Source organism: Lynx canadensis, chromosome B4 (assembly GCF_007474595.2).
Source record: "Lynx canadensis isolate LIC74 chromosome B4, mLynCan4.pri.v2, whole genome shotgun sequence".
NCBI classification, from domain to species: domain Eukaryota; kingdom Metazoa; phylum Chordata; class Mammalia; order Carnivora; family Felidae; genus Lynx; species Lynx canadensis.
This window is the reverse complement of record NC_044309.1, coordinates 126,978,934-127,003,071: the sequence shown is the minus strand read 5'-3', so window position 1 is coordinate 127,003,071 and position 24,138 is coordinate 126,978,934. Positions and strand designations below refer to the sequence as shown.

Here is a 24,138-nt window from a genome sequence, read left to right as displayed (position 1 = left end):
TGGCAGAGGCCTCCAAGGATTGCCTCATAGAAAGAAAGGGCTGGCATGCTCATGAGCATCATTTATTATGAGCTGGGAATCTGCAGTGTCCTTGGAGTCAGGAAAACCTCGGGGACCCTTTTGAGATGGAGGATGTTGAATCTTAAACAAATGACCATTAGTGTCATCTCTTCCCGTCAGAACCCTCTCTTGGGGAGGGAGGGGGCACCTCAAAGCTCAAGGAAGAGCCTCTTTCCACAGAGCTGTGCCACCGTACCCTGGGCTGGAGTCCCCTCTTATTATTACAAAGATGTCACTGGTTTTCTCAACTTGAACAAGTTCCATGAAGGCAGAGACCTTGTTCACTACCATATCCTGGCATCTGGTATGGAGTTGAGAAATCAATTCGTAGTGGCTGAATGAAGGGCGAGGAGGAAAGAGCAATGAATTGGGAAGTAGCATTTCTGGATTCCAGGCATCCGGGGGCATATCCAGGTTCACCAGCTGGGCTTATGCGGGCAGGTTGAGGAGGAGGGGTTTTGCCATTGATCAGTGCAGGTATGTGTTATATATTTTAAAGTATTTATTCTTTGACAACCTTTGACTCCCTTTACCCCTGGATCATAAATCTTGTCTTTGCACTTCTGCTAGAGTCTTTAAGCTCACTCTATAGCTATCTGGTCGACCCTCTGTGGTTAAACACTGTGGAAAAGGTCCCACTTTGGGCAAGTATGTTCAGGAAGAACAAGTCTCCCCTACCACCAGTCCCAAATTATACTTCTTCTGGCCTGTAATCTGAGCTCAATCACTTCAGTGACCTTGAACATGACATTTTCTCTTTCTGGGCCTCAGTTTCCCCTTCTACAAGAAATACAGATAAAGCAGAAGTGTTCAATGTACTTAACTTAAAGATGGGCAGTGTCTCAGCCGCCTTTTAGAAACAGAAGAAGCCCATGGAGCCTCTCCTTGAAAAAATGCAGTTCTCACACTTAGAGAGGGACATTTTTGCACCTAGTTTCTGGAGGTCCACAGCCCCCTTGCAGCTGGTGAAGGAGCCCAGGGTCAGAGCCTTTTGGACTTGCTGAGCTGTAAGTCCCTCCTGGCTCTGACTCCCTGGAATGTTAACCCAAGTGTGGCTGTGGGAAAACACATTCCAGCTGCCCTTCTCCCAGGTCACCTCGAGTCTCCCTCTGAGCTGCCCCTCAGGAACAAAGAAGCTTGGGCTTCACTAGTGGCCCCCAAAACAACCTCTACTTCCTCAACACCCAGGCCTCAAATCAATAAAGGTAGGCCTCAAAGAAATGAGGCAGGAAGCAAAAGGAAATCCAGGCAGCTCAGCCTAAAAGGAATTTCCTCCTCTCTGCTTCTCCTTCCAATGTGGACTTTCAAGAGTTTGACAGAGATGGGGATGGGGGAGGGAAAAATGCTGAGATTTTTTTTTTGATTGAGGCCCTGAGAAGGAGGTGGAGATGGGCCACAAAATAGAGAGGTCAGTCATGGGGATACAGGGCAGGGGACACTGACGAGAATGGGTGGGGCCTCAGCACATTCTCCAGGACAAATTGGACTTTTCCAGCCCACTGATTTCTGAAAGCTATTTCCGAAGCTGGACTAATCCAGCCCAGCTGTGAGATGATAAGTAAACAGGGCCTTTTGTGGAGGTTCAGAACACCCCTTCTTGTACTTACAGAGCTGACTCCATCCTTTCTGCAGGGAAGGCAATGAGGTGTCAAGGTCACGCAGGTAAAGTTGAATCTGAGTCCAGGACTCATCCCTATCCGTCACCACTCTGAAACCTGGCAGGTCTCACCTGGGCATCAGGATGGTCACACAGATTTGAGTCAAGATGCCTGCTCCCCTACCCATTAGCTGGGTAAACTTAGGTGTGCTTCTTAATCTTCCCGAGCCTCAGTCTTCCCGTCTGCAAAATGGCCATAGTAATACCAACCTTGTAAAGTTACAGGACAGAATAAATGAGGAAATAAAAGTGAAAGTGCTCAACCCAGAGTTGGTTCCCAGGAGATGTTGCAAGCCTCTCTTGACCACCCCCGTAGCCCCTATATCCTTCTCTCTGGAGTAGAGATTAACATATGTGGAGACCTTGAGTGAATTAGGAAAGAGGCACCCCCTATGCAAGGGGGGGGGGGGGTGACTTGGAAAAGGTTGCATTCCTTCAAGCTGAAAAGCAGTCCCCACCCCCATGTGCATACATGGCTTAGCAAATGGAACATGGGCTGGACTGGGTCCCCATTCTTGCCCCTCGCAGCCCCCCACAGACCACCACTCACACAACTGTGTGTGAACAGCAACCACAAAATCCAGCTGTCCTGCGGCACTTGGGCTGAGATATTGTTTTTCTATTAGAGCTCCAGGCCTTTAGCTAAGTCACTGATCCCTTTTTAAAATTCCTGGCAAGGGTTAAAAATGGAGAAAGGCATTTTCACCTTTGTATGAATGAGTTCTTGGTTCCTTCCTGCCCTAAGAAGGAGGCAGAAAAAGACAAAGGTAGCCAGAACCCAGCCTTACCTGGCCCTCAAGACAGAGCTGCCCACCTCACTATCCTGAAGGGACAGCAGCTGTCCTTGAACACCAGGGGCACCCCAAGGGAAAGCCTCCCTCTTCTCACATGCTGAGCCCAAGCACACATGGCTCAGGACCCAGCGTCATTTTGTGGCCCTGTCTTGGCCAAAGAAAGTCACAAGACCATCCCAGATGCAAGGGGTGTGGAAAAAGAGTGCATCTCTTGCTGGAAGGACCTGTAAAGTCACATTGTAAAGGATGTGGATGCAGGGAAGCCATTAATTGGGAACATCAATGCAATCGATCTGCCATCGAGTTGGGACTGTGTCTGATGCTGCTGGAGCCTGTCTTTTCTAAACCTGAATCTGAGATTTAAGGGTTGATAATGTGACACAGTAGTTCAGAGGGGGCTGTCTGGGAGGCATGGTCATGCGTACACCTCCACATCACCCAAACACAGCCTGGCCCCATAATCTCCCCTAACCACATGCTCACTGGTTACCTGGCCAGTTCAAAACCTGGTATTTTAGAACAGGGATGGAACTTTTGGGGGTCAAAGACTGGTATTTGTTAGCAGGACTTGGACTTTATAGGACTTCAGATCTAGAAGCCATTTAGATTAATACCTTTTATTTTATAAATGAATAAAGTCAAGAGGTAAAGTGACTTAGCCGAGATCACATGGTCAGAGAAACCAGTGTTCCTCAAACCTTAACATGTAGACAAATCACCTGAGCCAAACCTTAACATGTAGAGAAATCACCCGAGCATCTTGTTAAAATGCAGATTCTGAGCGGTAGGTCTGGGATGAGGCTGGGGTTCAGCATTTCTCACAAGGGCCCAGATGATTCTGAGGCCGCTGGTGCCAGACCCACACCTTGAGCATCAAAGCTCAACACATCACAGATTCCAGAGAGAGGCAAGCCACAAAGAGATAGGTAGACACCTGCATTTAGATCCTCTTTACTCTTTTGCATTCCTTCACTTAGACCCATTTTACCAATGGGTAAACTGAAGTTCAGAAAGGAAGTATCGGCATTGGACCATCTCCCTGACACTTTGCAGAAGAGGACCCACTTTCCTCCATCCATAAGCAGCTGTCAGAGAGGTGAGCTCAAGGAGGTGTGGCCCACTTTGAATTTCCAGTTCCTCGAGGTAGGGGTGGGTGTTCTTCCCGGCTGAGACCTCGGGCTGTGGGCCATCTTTTCACTTGTTGGGGACTCATGGTGCTGGCCCTGGGATCTCTAAGTCCCAAGAGCTGAGATTGTCCTGTCTGGTTAGTGATTTAGGAGCTTGGCAGCCTCTGTTGTTCTATTATGTGGCCTGTGAACATTCCGTCCAACGGCCCTTTGGCACACCACGCATTTTCTAAATGAAAGGAGGAAAAAATGAACATTGCCCTTGCTCATTTGCCTAATTTAAAAGCATCAAGAAGCTTTTTTTAGAAGGGGGAAAAACACCATCCATCTGAAATGGAGGAAGCAACCCATCAAGGAGCCAAGAGAGAGATGGAGACATAAGTTTCAAGGGCTGACATATTAATGGGCAAACCCTGTGCCCGGCTTGTTTTTTCCCATCCCCTTTCAGCTTAGAAACCACGGCCTTTTTGGAAGCTCTTGTGCTGGGAGGAAATTGCTTTCTCCTAAGAAGAGATCTGAACTGTCCTCACCCACCTTGGGCACCGGTGTCCTGCAATTTCACATCAGTTCAGACCAACCCACAGACATTTACTGAGGGGTTACCGTATGTCAGGTGCTGTGCTGGATTTATTCGTTCATTCCTCAGAGATTTAGTGATCAGAGACCGGCCCGTGCTGTACAGTCGTCCATTCACTCAGCAGTTGGTGATTGCCAGGCATCGTGCCAGCTCTGGGATAAGGAGGAAGATGGCTTGGTCTGGCTGTACCTAGTCTAGCCAGGGAGACAGTAAGTAATTCTTATTGGCCGATTGCAATAAGTAATTACTTGTTGTGACAAGGAGCCACAAGAGAGCCCGATGCTGCGGAAACAAAGTTAAAAGAGGTCTTGTTAACATCCATCTCTTCTTTCTGTCCCGTGGCCACTGACTTAGCTTGGGTCCTTCCTGGTGGCACGGCCTGGGGACAGTGTGAAGGGGAAGCTGACCTGCTGTGTATAGGCCTCGGGCTAGGGCCTCCACCTGCCCCCATCTCTTCTCCCCAAACACCTCATACCTCTCCATCTTCCAGACACCAGCTTTCCCAAATGCAAATCTAATGGCGTCAGTCTCCTGTTACAAATGTCTTCCTGGGCTCCCTGTCATTTGCAGGATTAAGTCCAAACCTCTCAAAACAGTTTATGAGGCTTTAAACAATTTGGCTCCAATCTACTTCTCAGCCCTTCCCCTTCATTCATCCTCTCTCACGACAAAGGATATCCAAGGAGTCCCCAAGACCACTCAGAGTAAGGGAGGGGGGCCTCTCTGAAATATGTTGGTTTTGTTATGGAAATGTTCAAGCATACACAAAGTAGAGAAATATGATGAACATCCATGTACCCATCACCCTACTTTAGTACACACCCAATCTTGTCACCTCTACATCCCCATCCCATGTTGGATTATTTTATTTTATTTTATTTTATTTTTTTTTTTAATTTATTGTCAAGTTAGCTAACATAATGGTGTATACAGTGTGCTCTTGGTTTTGGGGGTAGATTCCCATGATTCATAACTTACATATATCACCCAATGCTCATCCCAATAAGTGTCTTCCTCAATGACCATGACTCCCACATTGGATTATTTTAAAGCAAAGCCAAGATATGGTGTCCTTTTATCTGAAAATACTTCAGTGTGTATTTCTGAAAGACAAAGATAGTCCTTTTTTTTTTTTTTTTTTTTTTTTTGAGACACCAGGTTTTTTCTTTTAATTCCAGAACAGGGTAACCAAATTTGTGGTGTTGTTTTAATGTATACATTAAAAAAACATTGTTTTGGGGTGCCTGAGTGGCTCAGTCAGTTAAGTGTTCAATTTCAGCTCAAATCATGATCTCACAGTTCATGGGTTTGACCCCGTATGGGGCTCCATGCTGACAGCTCAAAGCCTGGAGCCTGCTTCAGATTCTGTGTCTCCCTCTCTCTTTGCCCCTCCCCCACTTTATGCTCTCTCTCGCGCGCGCGCACGCTCTCTCTCTCTCTCAAAAATAAAACATTAAAGAAATTTTTTTAAATAAAAAATTAAAAACCATTGTTTTTGACACACGTGCATACACACACACAGATACACACACACACAACAATGACTGTGTATATCCTCATTTGGAGAAAGCATTAGATATCCCAAATTTGAGGTCCATCTTAAATGTGAAGCCCTGGCCAGCCCTCTTATGCCTTTTTCCTTGTGGACACTTCTGCCTACAAAGTCATTTCCTCCACCTGGAAAACTTCTGCTTGACCGCCAAAGCCCAGTGCAAATGGCCCATTGTCCGACTTCTTCCAAAAATCCCTCTCCCTCACAGATGACACTCACTCTTCCTTGCTTCTACAGAATTTTCCTCATAATTTTCTTGAATGTTTACACTGTTGTATTGAAATCACTTGTTTATAGATCCATGTGAGCCCCCCACCCCTACCCCACTAGGGCCTAGGTGCTCTCTGTGTACCTGGAACTGATGGGAAAGACAGTGTGGTCCAAATCATGAACTCTGGCCTCAACCAGATGTTTACAGCAGTCTTGGTTTTCTCATTGGAAATCAGAGATAATAGTCGCACCATGACAGGGCTCTCATAAGGATTAAATGAGATGTGTCTATTCAGCTGCTGTGGAGCCTGTCTCGTGTAGACACTGAATAATTGTTGGCCTCTATCACGGGTGGCCAGCTTGACTCCTTCCTTAAAGGGGGCCCTACATCCAGAGACATGTTTTGCCCTTTGGCTCAGGTCCTGATGGTGGTCCCCTCCGGGAGAGAGGGTGGAAATTTCCCTGCTCATCCTGACCTACGGGCCCTGCAGTAAAGGGCTTCGTAACAGCTCCCTGCAGTGCCGCCCTGAGCTCCTGCTCACCCCTCACGTTCTGTCTCTCCACGCAGAAGAACAAGTCCTGGGAACCCTGCCCCTTCCCGCAGGGTCCCCTCCGCCTCCCAGCTGGGTACAAACCAGTGCTCCCTCCTTCTCCCGCTTGCCCAGGACTCTCATCATCCAGCATTCCCTGGAAACCTCAGGTCCCAGGAATTGCCATCTTGCAGGCCAGTCGTGACCCTGCATGGCTCTCACAGCTTTGCCTTCAGCTGCATCCTCTTGTACACCTTCAACAGAGGGACTTATGGAGACTTCCAGTCCCTATTGCACTCTCCCGAAAATCGTTGAGATGCTGTCCCAGTCCTGCCTGGGCACCCACCCCTTCTCCCAGCACCCTTGAGAGGTGTGAAAGGGAGGGTGAGAACAAGCCCCAGAAGGGCCCTCCCCTCCCCAAATCTCCACTCCTGCAGGCAAATGGACGTGGAAAGTCCACCTTATATCTTCTCTGAACACTGGGGTGACATTATCTGGGTTTAAAACTGCCTAAAGGCCAGTGTTTGAGACCAAGATCATTCCTTTATCCGAGTGAGTCCCCTTCCAACACTCCTCACACAGAGCAGCATTTCCACCTGGTGGCTGTTCTCACTTCCTCTGGAGCAGGCAGAGCTGGATGGAACCGTGGCCTTGCGATCGCTGTGGCTGTGACGGACTCTGTTGTCTCACCCCCTTCCCTGTCTGGCTGCACGTCTTAAAGGTTTTTGTTTGGCTCCAGTGGGAAATGCACATCAGCATGGAGTATCTGTCTCTGGCAACCCTCAATAAAATGCAGACGCAGTTTTAAAGCTTCCCACCATTCTTCCTCGTGGAACAGTATTTTTTTTTCAACATTTGTCTGAAACTTGCAGAATGAAAGGCTCCTTGGAGGCAAGGAGCTGCTTCCCTGCGGCAGGCACGGCATGTGTTCCATAGAAGAAACTTTTTTTTTTTTTAAGTGGAGAAGACAGGGGCTGGGGCAGAAATACCTCTGAATTGGCTAGAGGCCTCAGCCCAGAGTTCAAGGCTTGGTTTTGTAGCCTTGGGTAACCACCCTCTCTCTAAACCTCAGCTTCCTTATTTGTAAAGCAGAGGCAATTGCCTCCACCTTTTGCATCCCGTTAATAACCACGGAGGTCAGAGCAAAGTGGGGGTTGAAGGGTGTTAGCTGGAGACGTGACTCTGTGCAGGGTCTCTGCCTCTCTGACCTATTTCCTCATACAATGAAGGAGCTCTGTTGTGCTGAATTGGTCCCTTCCCACGTCTGACCCCCTTGGGTAGGACAAGGTTCCTGTCAGATCAGGCAGGAGATGTGGTATAGTGTGATGAAGAAGAGTGGGCATCTTGGTGGCTGGGGTGACCCTCAAGGGCAGAGCTCCTGACTATAGGCAAGGAAAGGGCTAGAATGACACTTGTCCATCTCTGTATTCAGGCTGAGTCATCACCTCAGGACATCCTTCCCCATTGCCAACATACATCCATGGACTGCAGAGTTTGGGCATTGTGGGTAACTCATGAAACCCTTGCCAGCCTTTACCATGGAAACCTAGATTCCTCTTGGCAGGTGTCACCTTGGAAAGCCTGGAGCAGTGAGAGAGGAAGACACAATGGCTCTTGGAGAACAGCAAGAGGTTAATAATAACACCGACAGCCAGCATGGTTCTGGCCCCTCCCCACATTCACAGCTAAGTGCTTTGCATATATTAACTCACTTTAAACTCTGAGGCAATCTATGTGGAACATAATCTTTTTAGCTGTATATACCAATGCAGAAATTGAGGCACAGAAAAGTAAAGCAACTTGCCCAAGGACACAGCTCGGTGATGGTAGAGCCCAGTTCTCAGCCCAGGCAACTGTACTAATGCAGCCTACTCCACAGATGGAAGGAAGCAGGGTAGAGAAAAGGAGGGTGAAAAGGAGGGTGCCCTGGTGGGGTCTGTACAAAGACAGAGATATCAAGAGAATACTAGGCACGGAATGACGGAGGTTCAGTACAGGGGAGAGGGCACCTCTACAAGTGGCTCAATCAGTACATGATGATAACGATGATCGTGGGTCATACTGATAGCACCTATCATTGACACAGCTCTCAGCACTCTGTTTCTACATTCTTGCAGTGAATTCTATCAACAGATGCTGGATACCTGCTGTGTGCTGGGCCAACAATGAACAAAATGAATACTGGCCTTGCCCTCATGGACCTCAACAAATAAACATGAAAATAAACATATAAGGGCAATCACAGTTTTAGCTTTGTTGATAGGATTTTAAAATCCACACGTCAAGGCTTCCTCTCTGAATGGCTTCAAAGTTAGTCATGAGCATTTGGAAAAAGAAGGTCATTTTCAGAAGGGAAGTGATAATGGTCTGGTAAAGGGGAAGGAGAACCAGGGTTAATCTCTCTTATTCTGCTCAAGGATACCCAATACTGGCATTTCTTGAAACTTTTTTCTTTGACTCCCAAACATTCCTCTATCTCAGCCCTTGTCTTTATCAACTTGTTTGTGGGACAACAAAGTCAGTAAAAATTTTCTACAAGCTGAGGTCTTGCTGTCTCCAATGATCTGGCTCAGGCCCTGTGCTTGCAAGGGCTGAAGAAAGAGTGGGGGTGAAGCAGACAAGGTTTGATCCACCCAGGAGGCAGATGCCTGCAAGCTGGTGTTGGTTTGCCAGTAAAAAATCCTCTTCCCTTGCAAATAATTATAAATTCATGAGATGCCCAGCTGGATAATTCGTTCTGATCCAAAGTATTATCCTTGTTCATTGAAACTTGCTAAGACATTCATTTGCCCTAGTGGTTTGCAGTCCCTGGAAATACACATCCAGGCCATTCCAAGATGTATGGGGGCGCCTGGGTGGCTCAGTCGGTTAAGCATCTGACTCTCGATTTCCGTTCAGGTCATGATCTCACGGTCATGAGATCGAGTCCCACATGGGGCTCGGCGCTGAGCGTGAAGCCTGCTTCGGATTCTCTCTCCCTCAATCTCTGCCCCTTCCCTGCGTGCTCTCTCTCTCTCTCTCTCTCTCTCTCTCCCTCTCTCTCTCAAAAAATAAAAATAAATAAATAAAAATCAGGCACTGACACCTGATGGATGAACCTGAAAACTATGATGCTAAGTGAAAGAAGCCAGTCACAAAAGGTCACATACTGAATGATTCCATTCATATGACATTTGCAGATCATGCAAATCTATAGACACAAAGCATTGGCTGCCAGGGACTAAAGAGAAGGATGTCTGGGGAGTGACTGCTAATGGGCATGGGGTTTCTTTTTGAGTGACAAGAATGTTCTGGAATTAGATAATAGTGATAATGGTTGCACAGCTCTGTGAATATCCTACACTGAATTGTATACTATGAAATGTGAATTTTATGGTCTGTAAATTGTACCTCAATAAAGCTGTTATTAAGGAAAAAAAAAAAAAAAGCCAGGCACTATCACTGCAGCTATGATGGGTCAGATCTCACTGTTTGTTTGTTTGTTTGTTTGTTTGTTTGTTTGTTTTTGAGAGACAGAGACAGAGCACAAGCAGGGGAGGGGCAGAGGGGCAGAGAGAGAGGGAGACACAGAATCTAAAACAGGCTCCAGGCTCTGAACTGTCAGTCCAGAGCCTGACACGGGGCTCAAACCCACGAACCATGAGACCATGACCTGAGCCGAAGTCAGATGCTTAACCGACTGAGCCGCCCATGTGCCCGCAGATCTCACTGTATTAAATAGAAAACTATGTAATATTTATAGGATAAAAAACAGGCAGCATGCAATCATGAGAGGTTGAATTTATTTCCGCACAAGAAAATAAGTATATAGAGTCATTCTTTATATAAGGAATATCAGAGTGACCCATTAATCAATTTCATGGTAATTTGTAATTTCAAGGCAACTTTTTACAATAAATAGTACAGAAATGAAAAATTTAAAAAAAACTTCATAATTGCATCCAGTGGTAATTAGGGATTGTTTTCTTCAATTGATTTTAAATGAATGCTAGTTCAAATGATCCCTGGAGAATTTCTGGCTGGGATCCAGCTGTTGGTAGCATGTATTTGACATACAAACTCAAATCTTCACAATTATTTAATTGCTGGTGTGCCTCTTCCCATTTACAGACAAAGCAGCCAAGACCCGAGGGACTAGGAAACTTGCTCGAGGGTGCACCTATAGGAAGTGACACCAACAGTATTTAAACCCTAGTCTGTCTGGCTTCAAAGCCTGAGTTCGCTCTTCTTCCTTACGCTTCCCTGAACCGAAGAAGAGAGTATGTCCCTTTGCTTATAGCCCCAAGTAAGCAGTACTTATTCCGGGTACCAGCAGTGTACCTTTAGCCAAAACTTTAGGTTTGTCTTTAATCTTAAGACATTGCATTGTGAGCATAAACTGAAACAAAGAAATGCAGGTACTAGAGCTGTGCAAATATGATATTTAGCTATTTTCTGAAGTGACTAAGAAGAGGAACAATATTCAGGATCGTCAGACTTGTAACGGTCCCACCTAGAAATGGAACCTGGAACAGCCTCGAATGGAAGAAAATTACACAGAGAGGCCAGGGGGTTGGAGCTGCTGTGGCAGCATGTGTCCACGGGATTCAGAGTGGTCTTAGACACTTTGAGCCATTCAGACCATCCCAGAGTCTCCCTGGGGACACTGTCTGAGCGGTGAGCAGCGCCCAGGAGAATCCTCACGGGAGACAGGCTGGCGGCCGGAGCCTGTTCTGTGCCATAAACATCACAGGGGCAAGAACAAGAAAAGCCTATCTGCGGACAAATATTGCCATCCTATCGCTTTGTTTATTTTTGACGATTCCGTTTCTCAGGGAAACAGGAAATGTAAGAGAAAGGAATGTTTGTATTTTGGTAGGGCAGGTTTAGTTAAATTCTTCTAAATATGCCACCAGTATTTTTCCAAGACACGCTAACTGTAGGAGGACTGATGCAGAGGGTTCAGAGGTGGGATTCCAAGGGCAGAGAGCGTTAAGCAAGGGCGGTGAAACCACAGACCTCACTCAGCAAACATTTCCAGGGCCCCTCCTGTGTGCCAGACCTGGGTCTAGGGCAGTTGTGAGAATGAAGAAGGCAGGCGGGGCACCTGGGTGGGTGGTGGGGCCACTGACTGAGGTTAGGAGAACAGAGTATTTTGGAGGGGAAGTTTATGAGGTTGCTTGGAAATGTTGAGTTGGAGATGCCTGTGAGACCATCCCAGGGCTGGGTTCAGGAAGAAGCAGGTTTATAATCCAGGAGAGGCCTGAGGGTTCAATGATAAGCAACAACAGACACAGACCCACAGCTCCTTATGGAGCTTATAGTCCAGTGAAGGAGTTACGCATTTGTCCAACAATTACACAGATAAGTTAAAAATGGCAGAAGTGCTAAGAAAGAGAAAGACGTGAGCAGCCATGACTGAAGCAGGGAGGTGGGAGCCAACTTTTTGAGTAAGTGACATTAGAGATGAGATCTGAAGCATGGCTCGGAGGAGCAGTGACAGTGTTCCAGGCAATGAGAACAGCATGTGCAAAGACCCTGTGGCTGGAAGGAGCAAAGCCAGTATCAGGGTCAGAAAGAAATCCAGCAAGGCTGGGACAGAGAGGCTGATAGGGGAACATGGGTGAGATGGGGATGGGGAAGAAGACAGGGACCAGAATCCTCAGAGCCCTGTAAGCTGTTATCCCCGCTTGTTTCAGTCATCTGGGTGGTAATTTATGGGTTTGTCACAACATTATAAAATTGGAAAGGACTGTCAAAGGTCATCTTATCCATTCTCCTCTCTCCAGACAGGAGTGTCTTTGTGTGCAGTGCTTAAACTCCGAGGAGATTCCATCAGATACTACATACCAAGGTTAAGATTATCAAGCAGCTGTTGGGATACTGCTACTCTCTCGAGTGAATCTTTTTTTTTTTTTTAATGCCCAAAACAAACCCCATTTCTGTCAAAGTCTTCATCATGCCCCCTACTCACAACCTGGGCATCAGGCTTCCCTCCCCTGTTTTCTCCCCTTCCTGTATCCGAGGACTGACTGAGTCCTATCGATCAGCCTTTGACATCCCCCTGCCCAAGGACCCCCCAAGGTCCCAGTTGTGAAGGGAATAGGAGCTTGTGTGGTTTGCTGTCCTATGTTCCAGCTTGGACATCTCCTAACTCAGTGTAAGCCTCTTCACTGGCAGCGACTGTTTAATGACTGACATCTGTTATAATGTCAGTTCCTCGAGGATCTTCCAGCTTGGCGGATGAGCAGACTGAGTCACAGAGTGGTCAGTGACTTGCCCAAAGTCTCACGACCATAGGTGCTGGAGCTAGATATGAACTCTAGGGTCCTCTGGTGCCAAAGCTCATGCTATCCCTGCATGCTGTGTACTGCTTGCTTACTGCAGTAGCAGGCTGCTGGCCCCTGCCCACCCACCCGGTCAAATCAAATGAGCGGACAGTTCTGGGCACATGGGAAGCAAGCGCTCGATGGTGCATAGAATGATTATCCAGAAGCAGCACCATGTGGAAGCAGGGTGATGGGTTCTGACCAAATCCTAGCTCACCTGCTTTCTTGTTGAGTAATCCTAGTCAAGAAACTTCACTTCTGTTGGCCCTCATTTCCTGGTATGTAAAATGGGGCTAAAAATAGGAGCTATCTCAAAGAAGCGTCAAATTACTTAAATGAGGTGATATATGTAAAGTACTTAGCACCATGCCGGCTACATTCTAAGTGCTGCAAAAGTGGGAGCTGCTGTTACCATAGCCTCCAGAAGAGTCTTCCTAAACGTGTATATGTCTACCGTCTGCACACAAACCCTCAAGGGCTGCCCAGTGCCCTCAGAATGCATCCCAACCTCCTCTTTCTGGTGTAAGGACCCCCAACCTTGCCACTCCCCATATTTCCACCCTCTTTCCCACTGCTTTCCCAACAAGGCTCTGCTCAAACCAACTTCATCAGCAACTTGTGCCCAAAATCTTTCTGACTCAGCCCTTCTGCACATGACATCTCTCCCTGTCGTGGGAGGCTTTGTCTAACACCCATCCGACAATATACTGCATACCCAGCACCTACTATATGCCAGTCCTTGTGTGGAGCCTGGAGGTACGGTGGTAAACAAAACAAGCTAAGCACCTTGTTTCGTCAGAGCACCTACAGGGGAGCAGAGAGAGGGACACAAAGGAAATAAACACATAATCACAGTTGCTGCCTAGCACTATGAAGGGAAAGTTTAGGGTGTGATAGAAAAGACAACAGGAAGCACCTACTCTAGACCAGTGTCCAGGGGAACACTCTGGGGACAGAGAATTTCAATTGAGACCCCAAGTATGAGAAGGGATTGGCCTTGTCTTAATCTTTTTTTTTATTTTTTTATTTTTTTTTTTAATTTTTTTTTTTTCAACATTTATTTATTTTTGGGACAGAGAGAGACAGAGCATGAACGGGGGAGGGGCAGAGAGAGAGGGAGACACAGAATCGGAAACAGGCTCCAGGCTCTGAGCCATCAGCCCAGAGCCCGACGCGGGGCTCGAACTCACGGACCGCGAGATCGTGACCTGGCTGAAGTCGGACGCTTAACCGACTGCACCACCCAGGCGCCCCGGCCTTGTCTTAATCTTATGTGTGTCCTTCACAGCACAAAACACAGTGCCAGCCTCATAGTTCTCACTCAATTTGTGCCCACTGAATTGATTAGAATTAATATTATTTTATTGATCATTAGGTAGAGTCTTTTGGAGATGGAGATCAGCATGTGTAAAGGCCCTGTGGTTGGAGGGAGTGTGGCCCATTCAGTAAAGAACTGAAAGGCCTGTGGGGTGGTACATAACTGGTAGGCAGGGGTTGAGGTGGGGAGGAGGGAGAAACACAAGATGAAACAGAAGAAGTAAGCAAGAGCTAGATCAGGCAGAGCCTTGCAGGCATGGGATGGAGGTCCATCTCCTCACTGAAATCTTCCCAGACTTCTTTAGCCCTTGATTTCCTCCCCCAGACTCTTCCAGGACTCGTTGTCTCCACTCTTAACCAGGAACAGACACTGAACGCATTGAAATCTCCAGAGCATCATGAATATAGAGGGGATTTCCTCCTTCAGGGGGAAGCTGAACCAGACCACTCAGGCCCCAGCTCTCCAACCCCGTGGCTTGAAAGTGAGGTTGATACAGCGCTGATCTGGACTCACTCTGCCCTGACTCCAACCCCCCAAGGGAACGGCCAGCATAAACCCTAGGCCACCCCCACTTATTCTGGCTTCTTGGGAGACTTTTGAATAGGGCCCTTATCAGGGTGGGGATCTGTGGTTTCAAAAATTGATCTGCCCCTTCTAACAGGATGTCGGGCCTCTCACGCCATTGGACGGTGCTGAACTCTGGAGCACCCGGGGCATGTGAGCGGGACAAGGAGCCTGTGAGAGGCTGGTGCGGCCTCCCATCCCCAAGGGGACTAAATAAAGCTATTGTTGGGAAGGGAAGAGAGAAAATAGCCGACAAGATGTTTTTTGTCCTCTGTGACCTGTCTGTGTTCAGGGGAGGGGCCGGCATGTTGCAGATGAGTGGAAATGGGAATGGCCTCTGAAGCCCATTTGAACAGCTTGGGAAGGGAAAGATGGAAAGGGGAGGGAACATGGGAGGCGGTGGAGAAGCCCCACCAGTCCTTACCTGTCTGACCCTGGACAAATGGCTTGCCTCTCATCTCGTCTCTGTCTTGTGGGGAGGGAAAGATGCTGCCATACATAAAGTGTCCAGCACCATCCCTTGTTGTTACAAGACACTCCATACATGCAGTCGTCATTAGCCAGGGAGATTATATGGTGGGCGGTCTCACCCAGGGTGCAGTACCATGGCACCACCTTCATTTCCTGAGCTCTTGGAAACCACTGGAGAAACCTATCAGAATGTCTCCATATTCTGCTGATGGTCCCCCGTGAAAAGTTCTTGGCCTGGCCTCTAGGAATGAAGACACTGGTTTGTAAGGACACCTGTACAAAGATATTTGGTGTTCTTGCCTGCAGTAGCAGAGACACAGAGACAGAAACAGACACACAGAGAGAGAATGTTACACAAATGTCTACTAATAGGAAAGCAGCTGATTGTGGCACTGTGTCCTGTAGAATATTGTGAAGCTTCAAACCATTGGGTTAAGGGTGTACCTGCCATCCTGGGAGAGGGAGTGTGCATGGCATAATATTCAACGAGGAGAGCCATTTTTGAAAAAACAAACATCAGCCTCAACCATGTATGTCCATATGTGTTTACAAACCTGAGCATGACAAGCAGTGGGCAGGAGAACACATTAGATACACCAGGCAGGTGAGATCAGTTACCTGGGCTGGGGAGTGGGGAAGGGATATGAGAAAAATAAAAAAGATTATGGCAAAGTAAGAAAAAACTTAGAGAAGACAGATGCAAAATTCTATCTCTAAGATGATTGCAGAATATCCCATTTTTTGTTTTTTTAATTTATTTAAATTCAAGAATATCCCATTTTTTAATTGGAATTCTAAATGAACTTTATAAAGGAATATGGACCGATACAAACGTTGATTTGGTTAGATGATGAGGTTGTGGACCATCCTCATCTTGAATTTCTATGGTCATTTGAAGGCTATTATTTCAAATTTTTAAAGCATCACTTTATTTAATTTTAATTTTTATTTTTATTTATTTTGAGAGAGTGTGTGAGCAGGGGAGGGGCAGAGACACAGAGAGACAGAATCCCAAGCAGGCTCCATGCTGTCAGTGCAGGGGCCTCAAACCCACAAACAGGGAAATCATGACCTGAGCTGGAGTTAAGAGTCCAATGCTTAGCCCACTGAGCCATCCAGGCACCCAGAGAGCCTTCCTTTCTTACGGAGACTTGCTCATGACTCCACCCACTCCAGACTTGCCCACCATGCCACCCTGTTCTGCTCGTTCATTGCACAGCCCACCCTCTAAAACAAGAGATCTTGTCTCAATCTTGTGTCCTGCACAGCATAACGCATAGTGTCACCACTTCGTCCTCACTCAGTTCATGAATTGATTTGATTTGATATTATTTTATCGGTCGTTATAATTAAAAGAAAGAATTTATTGCACTCTAGATATGCACGTGGTCCCCAGAGAAGTGTGCCTTGATAGAGAGGGTGCTTGACTGAGAGCCAAAACTCATGGCCTTGACTTCTCGTTCTGTTGTATGGCACGAAAACAATCACTTTTTACTCTTTGGGCTTCAGTTTCTGGGAGGACACACACATGTGTTAGTTTCCTATTGCCACGCTAACAAATCAAGCACCTGAAAAGAACACCTCTTTATTACCTCACAGATCCGTAGATCAGAAGTCCGGGATGGCATGTCAAGGTTCTCTGCTTAGGGTCTCATAAAGCCAAAATCAAAGTGCCAGCATCCTGCATTTTCTCCAGGAGCTCAAGATTCCCTTCCGAGCTCATTCCTGTTAGGGCAGAATCCAGTTCTTTGCCACAGTGTGCCTCTGGTCCCCACTTCCTGGCTGCCTATCAGCCAGGGGTCACCTTCAGCTCCGGCAGGTTGCCCACATTCCTTCTCAAGTGACCACCTCCATCTCAAAGCAGGAGTAGTGTGCTGAGACTTTCTCATGCTTTGAATCTGTCTGCCTCCCTCTTCCACCGGCCTGCGATGGTTCTCGCTCTTAAGGGCTCATGTGATCTGATTAGGTCCTCCGAGATAATCTCTATACTTTAGGGTCATGTGTGCCATATGATGTAAAACAATCGTTGTAAGACTTCATATGATGATCTCATCAGCCTCCAGAGGTTAGAGGGGGACATCTCGGGGAGAATTCCTAGAAATTCTACCTACCACCACATGGCCACGTGGGGGTATACAAGATGATTGCTAGGTTCTTCCAGATTAAAAGTGCCACAGCCTTTAATTATCTCTGATTATTCCCTCTGGCATAGCCCCCCCGATTTTCCTTTGTTGGATTTCATTTCCCCCTCTGCCATACTATCACATACTACCAAGCAGCAGCCTCTAGCTCTCCTTCCTCTTCCATCAAGCCTTCCTTCATCTCCTTACCCCACAGAGCAGGTGTTAGCCCCTTCCTCTGCTCAGTCCTGTTCTACACTTTGAGTTCGAACCTCCCCTTGGCGCTAAGCAGTTTTACACCCCTCATTTCATTTCTTCTTCCCCCCACACAGCCACATGAGTCAGGCATCATCATTCCCACTTTGCAGATCAGAGAGCTAAGTTCTGAAGAGGTTAAATATCTAGCCCCAGATGAGAGAGTAAGTTTAACTGCAACATCCACATTCTTTCCAGTACCCGTCAGTGTGTGGGGAGATAATCAGGCCGGTAGAAGAGGAGGGGGAGACAGAGCACACCCATTCCCCCTCACCTCCTGTTCCACCTTACAATGACATGGAGATGAAGCCCCAGTAGTGACCTGGGCAGTTCTTGGACTGCTGGAGGTCTCCAGGGTCTGTGAGTGGATGGCTGGGTGTGACAGCTCTACTGGGGAACAAAAGCCACTTGGTGAAAATGCATCGATTCATTTTACTTCACATCCCTCGGGTTGGTAAAATGCAGGTCTTTCCAACCTCAAGTGTTGGGAGCTCTTTCCCTGCCTGTGAGAGCATAGTCAGTACAGCCACTTTGGCGACCAAATTTGGCAATATTTGGCAAAAACGAGAGGAGCATTGCCCGGCCCCAGCAATTCCAGTCCTGTTACCCCTGTCCCAGAGAGATTCCCCTGCAGGTGCAGAGGGGATCGAGTTCAAGAATGTTTGTACTAGTCGAGGGGCACATAGGTGATTCAGTCGGTTAAGCTTCTGACTCTTGGTTTCGGCTCAGGTCATAATCTCAGAGTGCGTGGGTTCAAGCCCCGCATCGGGCTCTGTGCTGACAGCATGGAGCCTGCTTGGGATTCTCTCTCTCTCTCCCTCTGTCTCTGCTTTCTCTCTCTCTCTCTCAAAAATAAATAAACACTAAAAAACAAATGTTTGTACTATTATTATTTATCATTGGAAAAATAGAAATTGCCTAAACGTTCATCAGCAGGAAGTGAACAAATGGTAACGTGTTCATAAAATAGCAATAAAAATGAATCCACACTAGATAGATGGGCACACGTGAATCTCACAAACATAATGTGCGAAAAGGGTTGTCAAGAATAGATTCTTTTGATGCCACTTACACATAAAGTTTAAAATTGTGGAGTGTGTGTTGTTTGAGAATCATATGTAGTAATTAAAATATGAGTAAATGCAAGGCAGTGATAAACATAGAATTTGTATAATGATTATAACCTCTGGGCAGGAGGGAGGGAGTGTGATAAGAAGGCATATCACGGGCTTCATCTGTGTGGGCAGTGGTTTATTTCTTAAGTGAGGGGGTGTCCATGATATTGCTCCCTAAGTCTTTTTTCATCTGTGAAATATTTTATAGTAACTATTAAACTATCAAGTAATCACCACGGGGAAGATGGTTATCACAGAACAGTAAGTGGAAGGAACAGGAAGCGAAATTGGGTATTCACTATACTCACAATGTAGAGCAAATGAAAAAAAATATGGATTTATAAAAAAGAAGATCAGCAGATAATACACGTCTGAGGGTGATTTTTATTATCTTCTGTGTAATAACAACATAACACTTTATTATATTTTCCAAACTTTTTATAGTGAGTACATATTGCTTTTGGACTCAAAATCAAATATTGCTCTTTAAAAAAAAAAAAAAAAAACATGCATTGGTTCTTTCTAGGCACCAAGATATGATCAATGGTAGCCGAAATTAAGAGGGAAATTTTTTTATTCAACATCTACTGCAGGAAGCCCTGAGCCAGATCTTAGGGGAAACAGTTCACATCAGGCTTAGAGGTCTGACAGGCCCAAGTTCAGGTCCTAATTCCACCCTTTCCCAGCACCTACCTTGAGTCTCAGTGTCCTACCTGTGAAATGGTGATTCAAAAAAACATACCTCCCCTGCTTGCCTGATGGAGCCCCTGCGTGCGTAAAATAAGACGAGGCCCATCGAATGGCTCTGGGACCCACAGCGGACCCTTCCATGGCACCTACAGCCTCACCTCCAGGTCAGACTAGACTCTGGGCACCAAGAGAGAAGAGCCAGGTTCCTCCTCTCAAGGCACCCAGAGGGTCAGGATGGACAGCACTGTCAGGAGACAAGCCAGGACAGAATGACCAGCACCAGAACAGACAGCACAGAGAGTAACATGATCACCCCTGGCTGGGTTGATCCAAGTAGGGGGAGTGATATTATTACTAAATAACTAAAAGGGATGACCTTTGCCCTCAAATACCTTCAAACAGACTTCCCGACACCAAACAATCACATCTCAAGCAACGTAGGAACAGAATGAAGGAGGAGATGCCTAGCCTGGGTTTGAACCTAGTGCCCTCACTTCCCAGTAGAGTGACCACGGGTATGGATAGGTGAGCACCTAATGTTTGGAGTGCCCTGTCTTCCTCTGTGTCATAAGGAGAAGCATGTATGCCTCTAATAGGTCTTGCTGAGAAGACTGGGCACCTTCCCTGGGTCAGGCAGTGTTCTTGGAACTGAGGATTCTATAGGGAGCCAACTAGACAAGTAATGTGGCTCTCTAAAGGAGATGATACAGGACAGTCACTCAGAACAGCGCCCAGCACTGTGCGGCCAGTAAATGTGTGTGCCCATGTGGGCATGACCACTATTAGTAAGACACCCGCTAGGGTGGCCTGGATAGGGACTGGGGGAGGGAATGAGTTTCCAGATACTTGAAGGTTTTTTTCAAGGATAACATAAGGCAGAACTGTGATGGAGTAAGGAAGCTTTCATTCGCTGAGTACTTACAATGTAAAGATTTCCATGTAATAGCTTGTTTGATTCTCGCAGTAACCCTATGGGATGGATACTCATCATCCCCATTTTACAGATGAGGAAACTGAGCCACAGATCCTTGCAGAGCTTGTCTGTGGTTGCACAAGTGGTAAAGCCAGGATCTGAAAGCTTCCTACTGTCTCTCCAGAATGGTGGGTGCCCCAGGCAGGCTGGCTTTAAATACTCAGAGCTTCCTTTGGAAGCCCAGTTCGCTGGCATGTAGGGTGTTTGAGCAGCAACAGAATGACCATCTGTCAGAGCATTCTTGTGGGGATTCCTGGTAATAGCAGATGACTGAATCTTTCTCTAGAACAGGTGGTGCCCAGAGTCTTGCTTTGGGATGCTAATGAGCGATTTCCTCTGGTCTCTTACAGCTCACAGCCCCACACTTCCCTGTGGTGGTCAAGCTGGGACACGCCCACGCCGGAATGGGAAAGGTATGAGAAGCAGCTCTTAATACTCACACTAATATTCACACAGCCTCCCCAGACTACTTGTTACCCTCTTCCTCTGTCCCCCTCCAGCCCCACCTTAGCTCAGCCACCCAGAACAGTGTTAGAGGAGCCCAGGATGCAGGATGCACCCCCTCCTCCCCACCCCACCTTCCTCTGAGCTTGGAGCCTCTCTCCAGCTCGGCCTGTACCTGCTGAACCCTACCTGGATTTGCCAGCTTAATTGTTTCCTGTGATGGTGCATTTGGGGAAATGGATGTGAAGCATATTATAGACGATGATGCCTTTGTTCTGTCATCATCTCCACAGCTACTCTCTAAGCTCATGTCTTAGTCATCTCCCTGCCACTTACAGGGCTAGTACCTAGAAGGAGGCGAATATGTATGGCTCCGTGGAGGAAACCCCTGGAATCACTTAGCTTCTGCAACAGTAAATCATATATTGGACACAGTCACAGCTGACATAGCATGACAAACTATATTGGTCAGATTCTTTCAGCTGCAAGTATAGAAACTCAAAATCAAGAGGCAAAGGATAATTAATTGGTTCAAGCCACCAGGAAGTCTGGGATAGTTCTTGATAGGTTCAGGCAGAGCTGGATCCAGGAGCCCAAAGGATACCATCAGAGCTCAGTCTCCTGTATTTCTTGACCCTGTTTATCTCTGCCTAGTATTTACTTCAGGTAGTGAAGGTGGCTGTGGGCGGCCTACCCTGGTCCCCAAGCTCACTGTCCCAGAGGAAAAAGGACCTTGTCTCTTTCCAGCGTCTCTGTATAAATCCCATGGAGGGACACTGGTCAGCTTTGCCTGGGTTCCTGAGCCTAACAAGTGCATGCGGAGATGTTTGCAGCCCCACTTGAACTGTGTGGATCAGGGTTCCCACAGGAAAGGGAGATGTTCTCCTAAATAAGAGGGGTGGGAATGTGGGGAAGTGTGGGGGCTACCACAGGCCACCTCTCAAGCCTCTGGCTCAAATAAATACAAATCTTGATCTGGGTGGGCCCGGCCCAGCCATCAATAATCCTGCACCTGGTACCTTTGTTCTTTTCCACCCTATTATGTCTTCTGTGCCATCTGTTCCCACCTAAAGTCCACCTCCTTCAGGCAGCAAAGAGTGCGAAGGGCCAGATGGGTCAGGGCCTGACCCACGGCTCTGACATTGGTGTGAACTTGTACCAGTTGCCATCTGACCTCTCTTGGCCCTTCTCTGTCAAATGGCAATGATCCTAACAACCATCCTTAAAATGAGTCCTCCTTCTAAAATACTACATCTTCCAGGGCGCCTGGGTGGCTCAGTCGGTTAAGCAACTGACATCGGCTCAGGTCATGATCTCACAGTTCGTGGGTTAGGGCCCCGCGTCGGGCTCTGTGCTGACAGCTCGGAGCCTGGAGCCTGCTTCGGATTCTGTGTCTCCCTCTCTCTCTGCCCCTCCCCTACTTGTGCTCTGTCTCTCTCTCTCTCTCTCTCAAAAATTAATAAAATGTAAAAAACAATTTTTTACATATTTTTAAATAAAATAAAATACTACATCTTCCTGAAAATACACACCATGAGCGCAGGGATATTGCCTATGTGTCCACTACCATCTCCCAGGGCCCAACATGGCCCCTGGTGCCCAGTGGCCCCTCAGCTTTTTGGGCAAGTGGATAGATGAGTGACTCCCTCTTTAGACACCTGCCCTCCTCCCGATCCCTCCTGCACCCCTGCCACTGGCTAGAGCCCCTCCACTCCACTGAGACTGCCCTCACCATAATGCTCAGTGACCCTCTGCTGCTGAGTCAGCGGGCACTGTTCTGTCCATATAAGAGCTGACCTCCCTGTATCACTTAAAGCTGCTGGCCACCCCTTCTGTCCCAAAACTCCTTCTCCATTGGCCTCTGACCCATGCCCCTCTATCTCCAACTACCCCTCACAGTCTCCTTCATGTCGTTTTCTTGCTGCACTATCTTTCATGTGTCTGTGCCCGCAGCACACGCGATCTAAGCGCTCGTCTGCTCTCTCAGCTTCTGCGGCCACCTGTATGCCAAGTCCTCCATCCCATTTCCCAGCCAGAGCCCAAGCTCTTATATCCAGTTCCCTCCACTCCATCCCCACCTTGTCTCCCGTGGAAACCTCAGGCTCTAACTGTCCCGGCAGTGTGCTCCCTGTCCTGGTCTTTCCCCTCTTCCTCCTCCTCCTCTTCCTCCTGGGGCCGTCTCTGCAGCAGGAATTGCCAGCCCCTCTGTTGTCTCAGAACAGAAATCTTGGAGTCATCTCCCTCCTCCATTTCCAAACGGTTGTCAAGTCTTGTCATTTGCCATTGTTAAAGTTTCTCAAACCCGTCCCTTTCTTTCTGCCCACTGCCACCATCTTGGACAATTCTGGTAGAGTTAGAGACTTCCCAAGAATTAAATTTTGTTTCTAAGACTTCAAATAATCCCAGACAGGAAATACTTAAAGACACTGATTCAATGCTTGGGGGAAGGGGTGCTCTGAGAAACTCAGGCCCAAAGGGATTCCCAAAACATGGAAAGGAAGATGCATACATATCCAAGGATAAAAAGTGCCACCAGCTAGAATAAACCAGGGTTTGCAGAAGTGCTGACATCAAGGGAAAAGGGCTTTTCTCCTTCAGTTTGGAATGAGAAAACTATCGGGAAAGGCCTGGACATGCCGACTGAGCAGATGATGTCATATTCATGTCTGAGAGGGAGAAACACAAAATTGGTACCTTCTGTGGTAGTTTGACTTCTCTCAAGGAAGAAGATTGTCTTCCTGGAGACCAGCAAGGAGAACGTTCCTAAGAGGAAACTGGTAAAGAGGTTACCAATGGACTCAGTGTTGTTGGAAATCCACCTAGGTCCCCACTGACCCATCTTCAATTATATTTTGCTCCTTTGATCATATATATTGATTAGCACCTCCTCAGTGCTGAGAGTCAGAAGATGGACAGGACCTAGTTTCTGCTGTCAAGGAACTGGGGAGACAGGCACCTCAATAGGTAAAATGTGTGTTGCGAGTCTGATAGAAGGGTGTGCAGTGAGTATGGAGATTGAAGAAGAGAGCTTAATTCCACCTAGAGGATGGAAAGGTGGAAAGAAGTCCCCTGCCTGGGGAACTGTACGTGGTTTGCTGTGCACGGAAGTATAGGGAGTTCTAACAAACAAGACAAGAGATGGACTGGTACTCTCTTACAAAGAATAGAGGCTGTCACAAGGCACAGAAATCAACAGGTAGTGAAATGCTATGCAGTCTGGGGAGCACTCAGGTAGGAGGTAATCATGGGGAGCACCCTGAATTCTTTAGAAATCAGGCCAGACCAGTGGTTCTTATGGGGGAGGGGAATCCTGGCTCCCAAGGGGCACTTTTGGTTGTCACAACTGGGAGCAGGGGCGGGGGGGGGGGGGGAT

The 24,138-nt window shown here is 47.3% G+C and overlaps 1 protein-coding gene across 1 annotated transcript in view; it reads left to right on the top strand.

Moving 5' to 3' along the window:
• Window positions 1-24,138, top strand: part of SYN3 (synapsin III) — a 420,949-nt gene that overhangs the window by 328,941 nt on the left and 67,870 nt on the right. Inside the window, 1 exon segment of the mRNA XM_030322308.1 lies at window positions 20,672-20,734. Within this exon segment, the coding sequence (XP_030178168.1) occupies window positions 20,672-20,734 (63 nt within the window).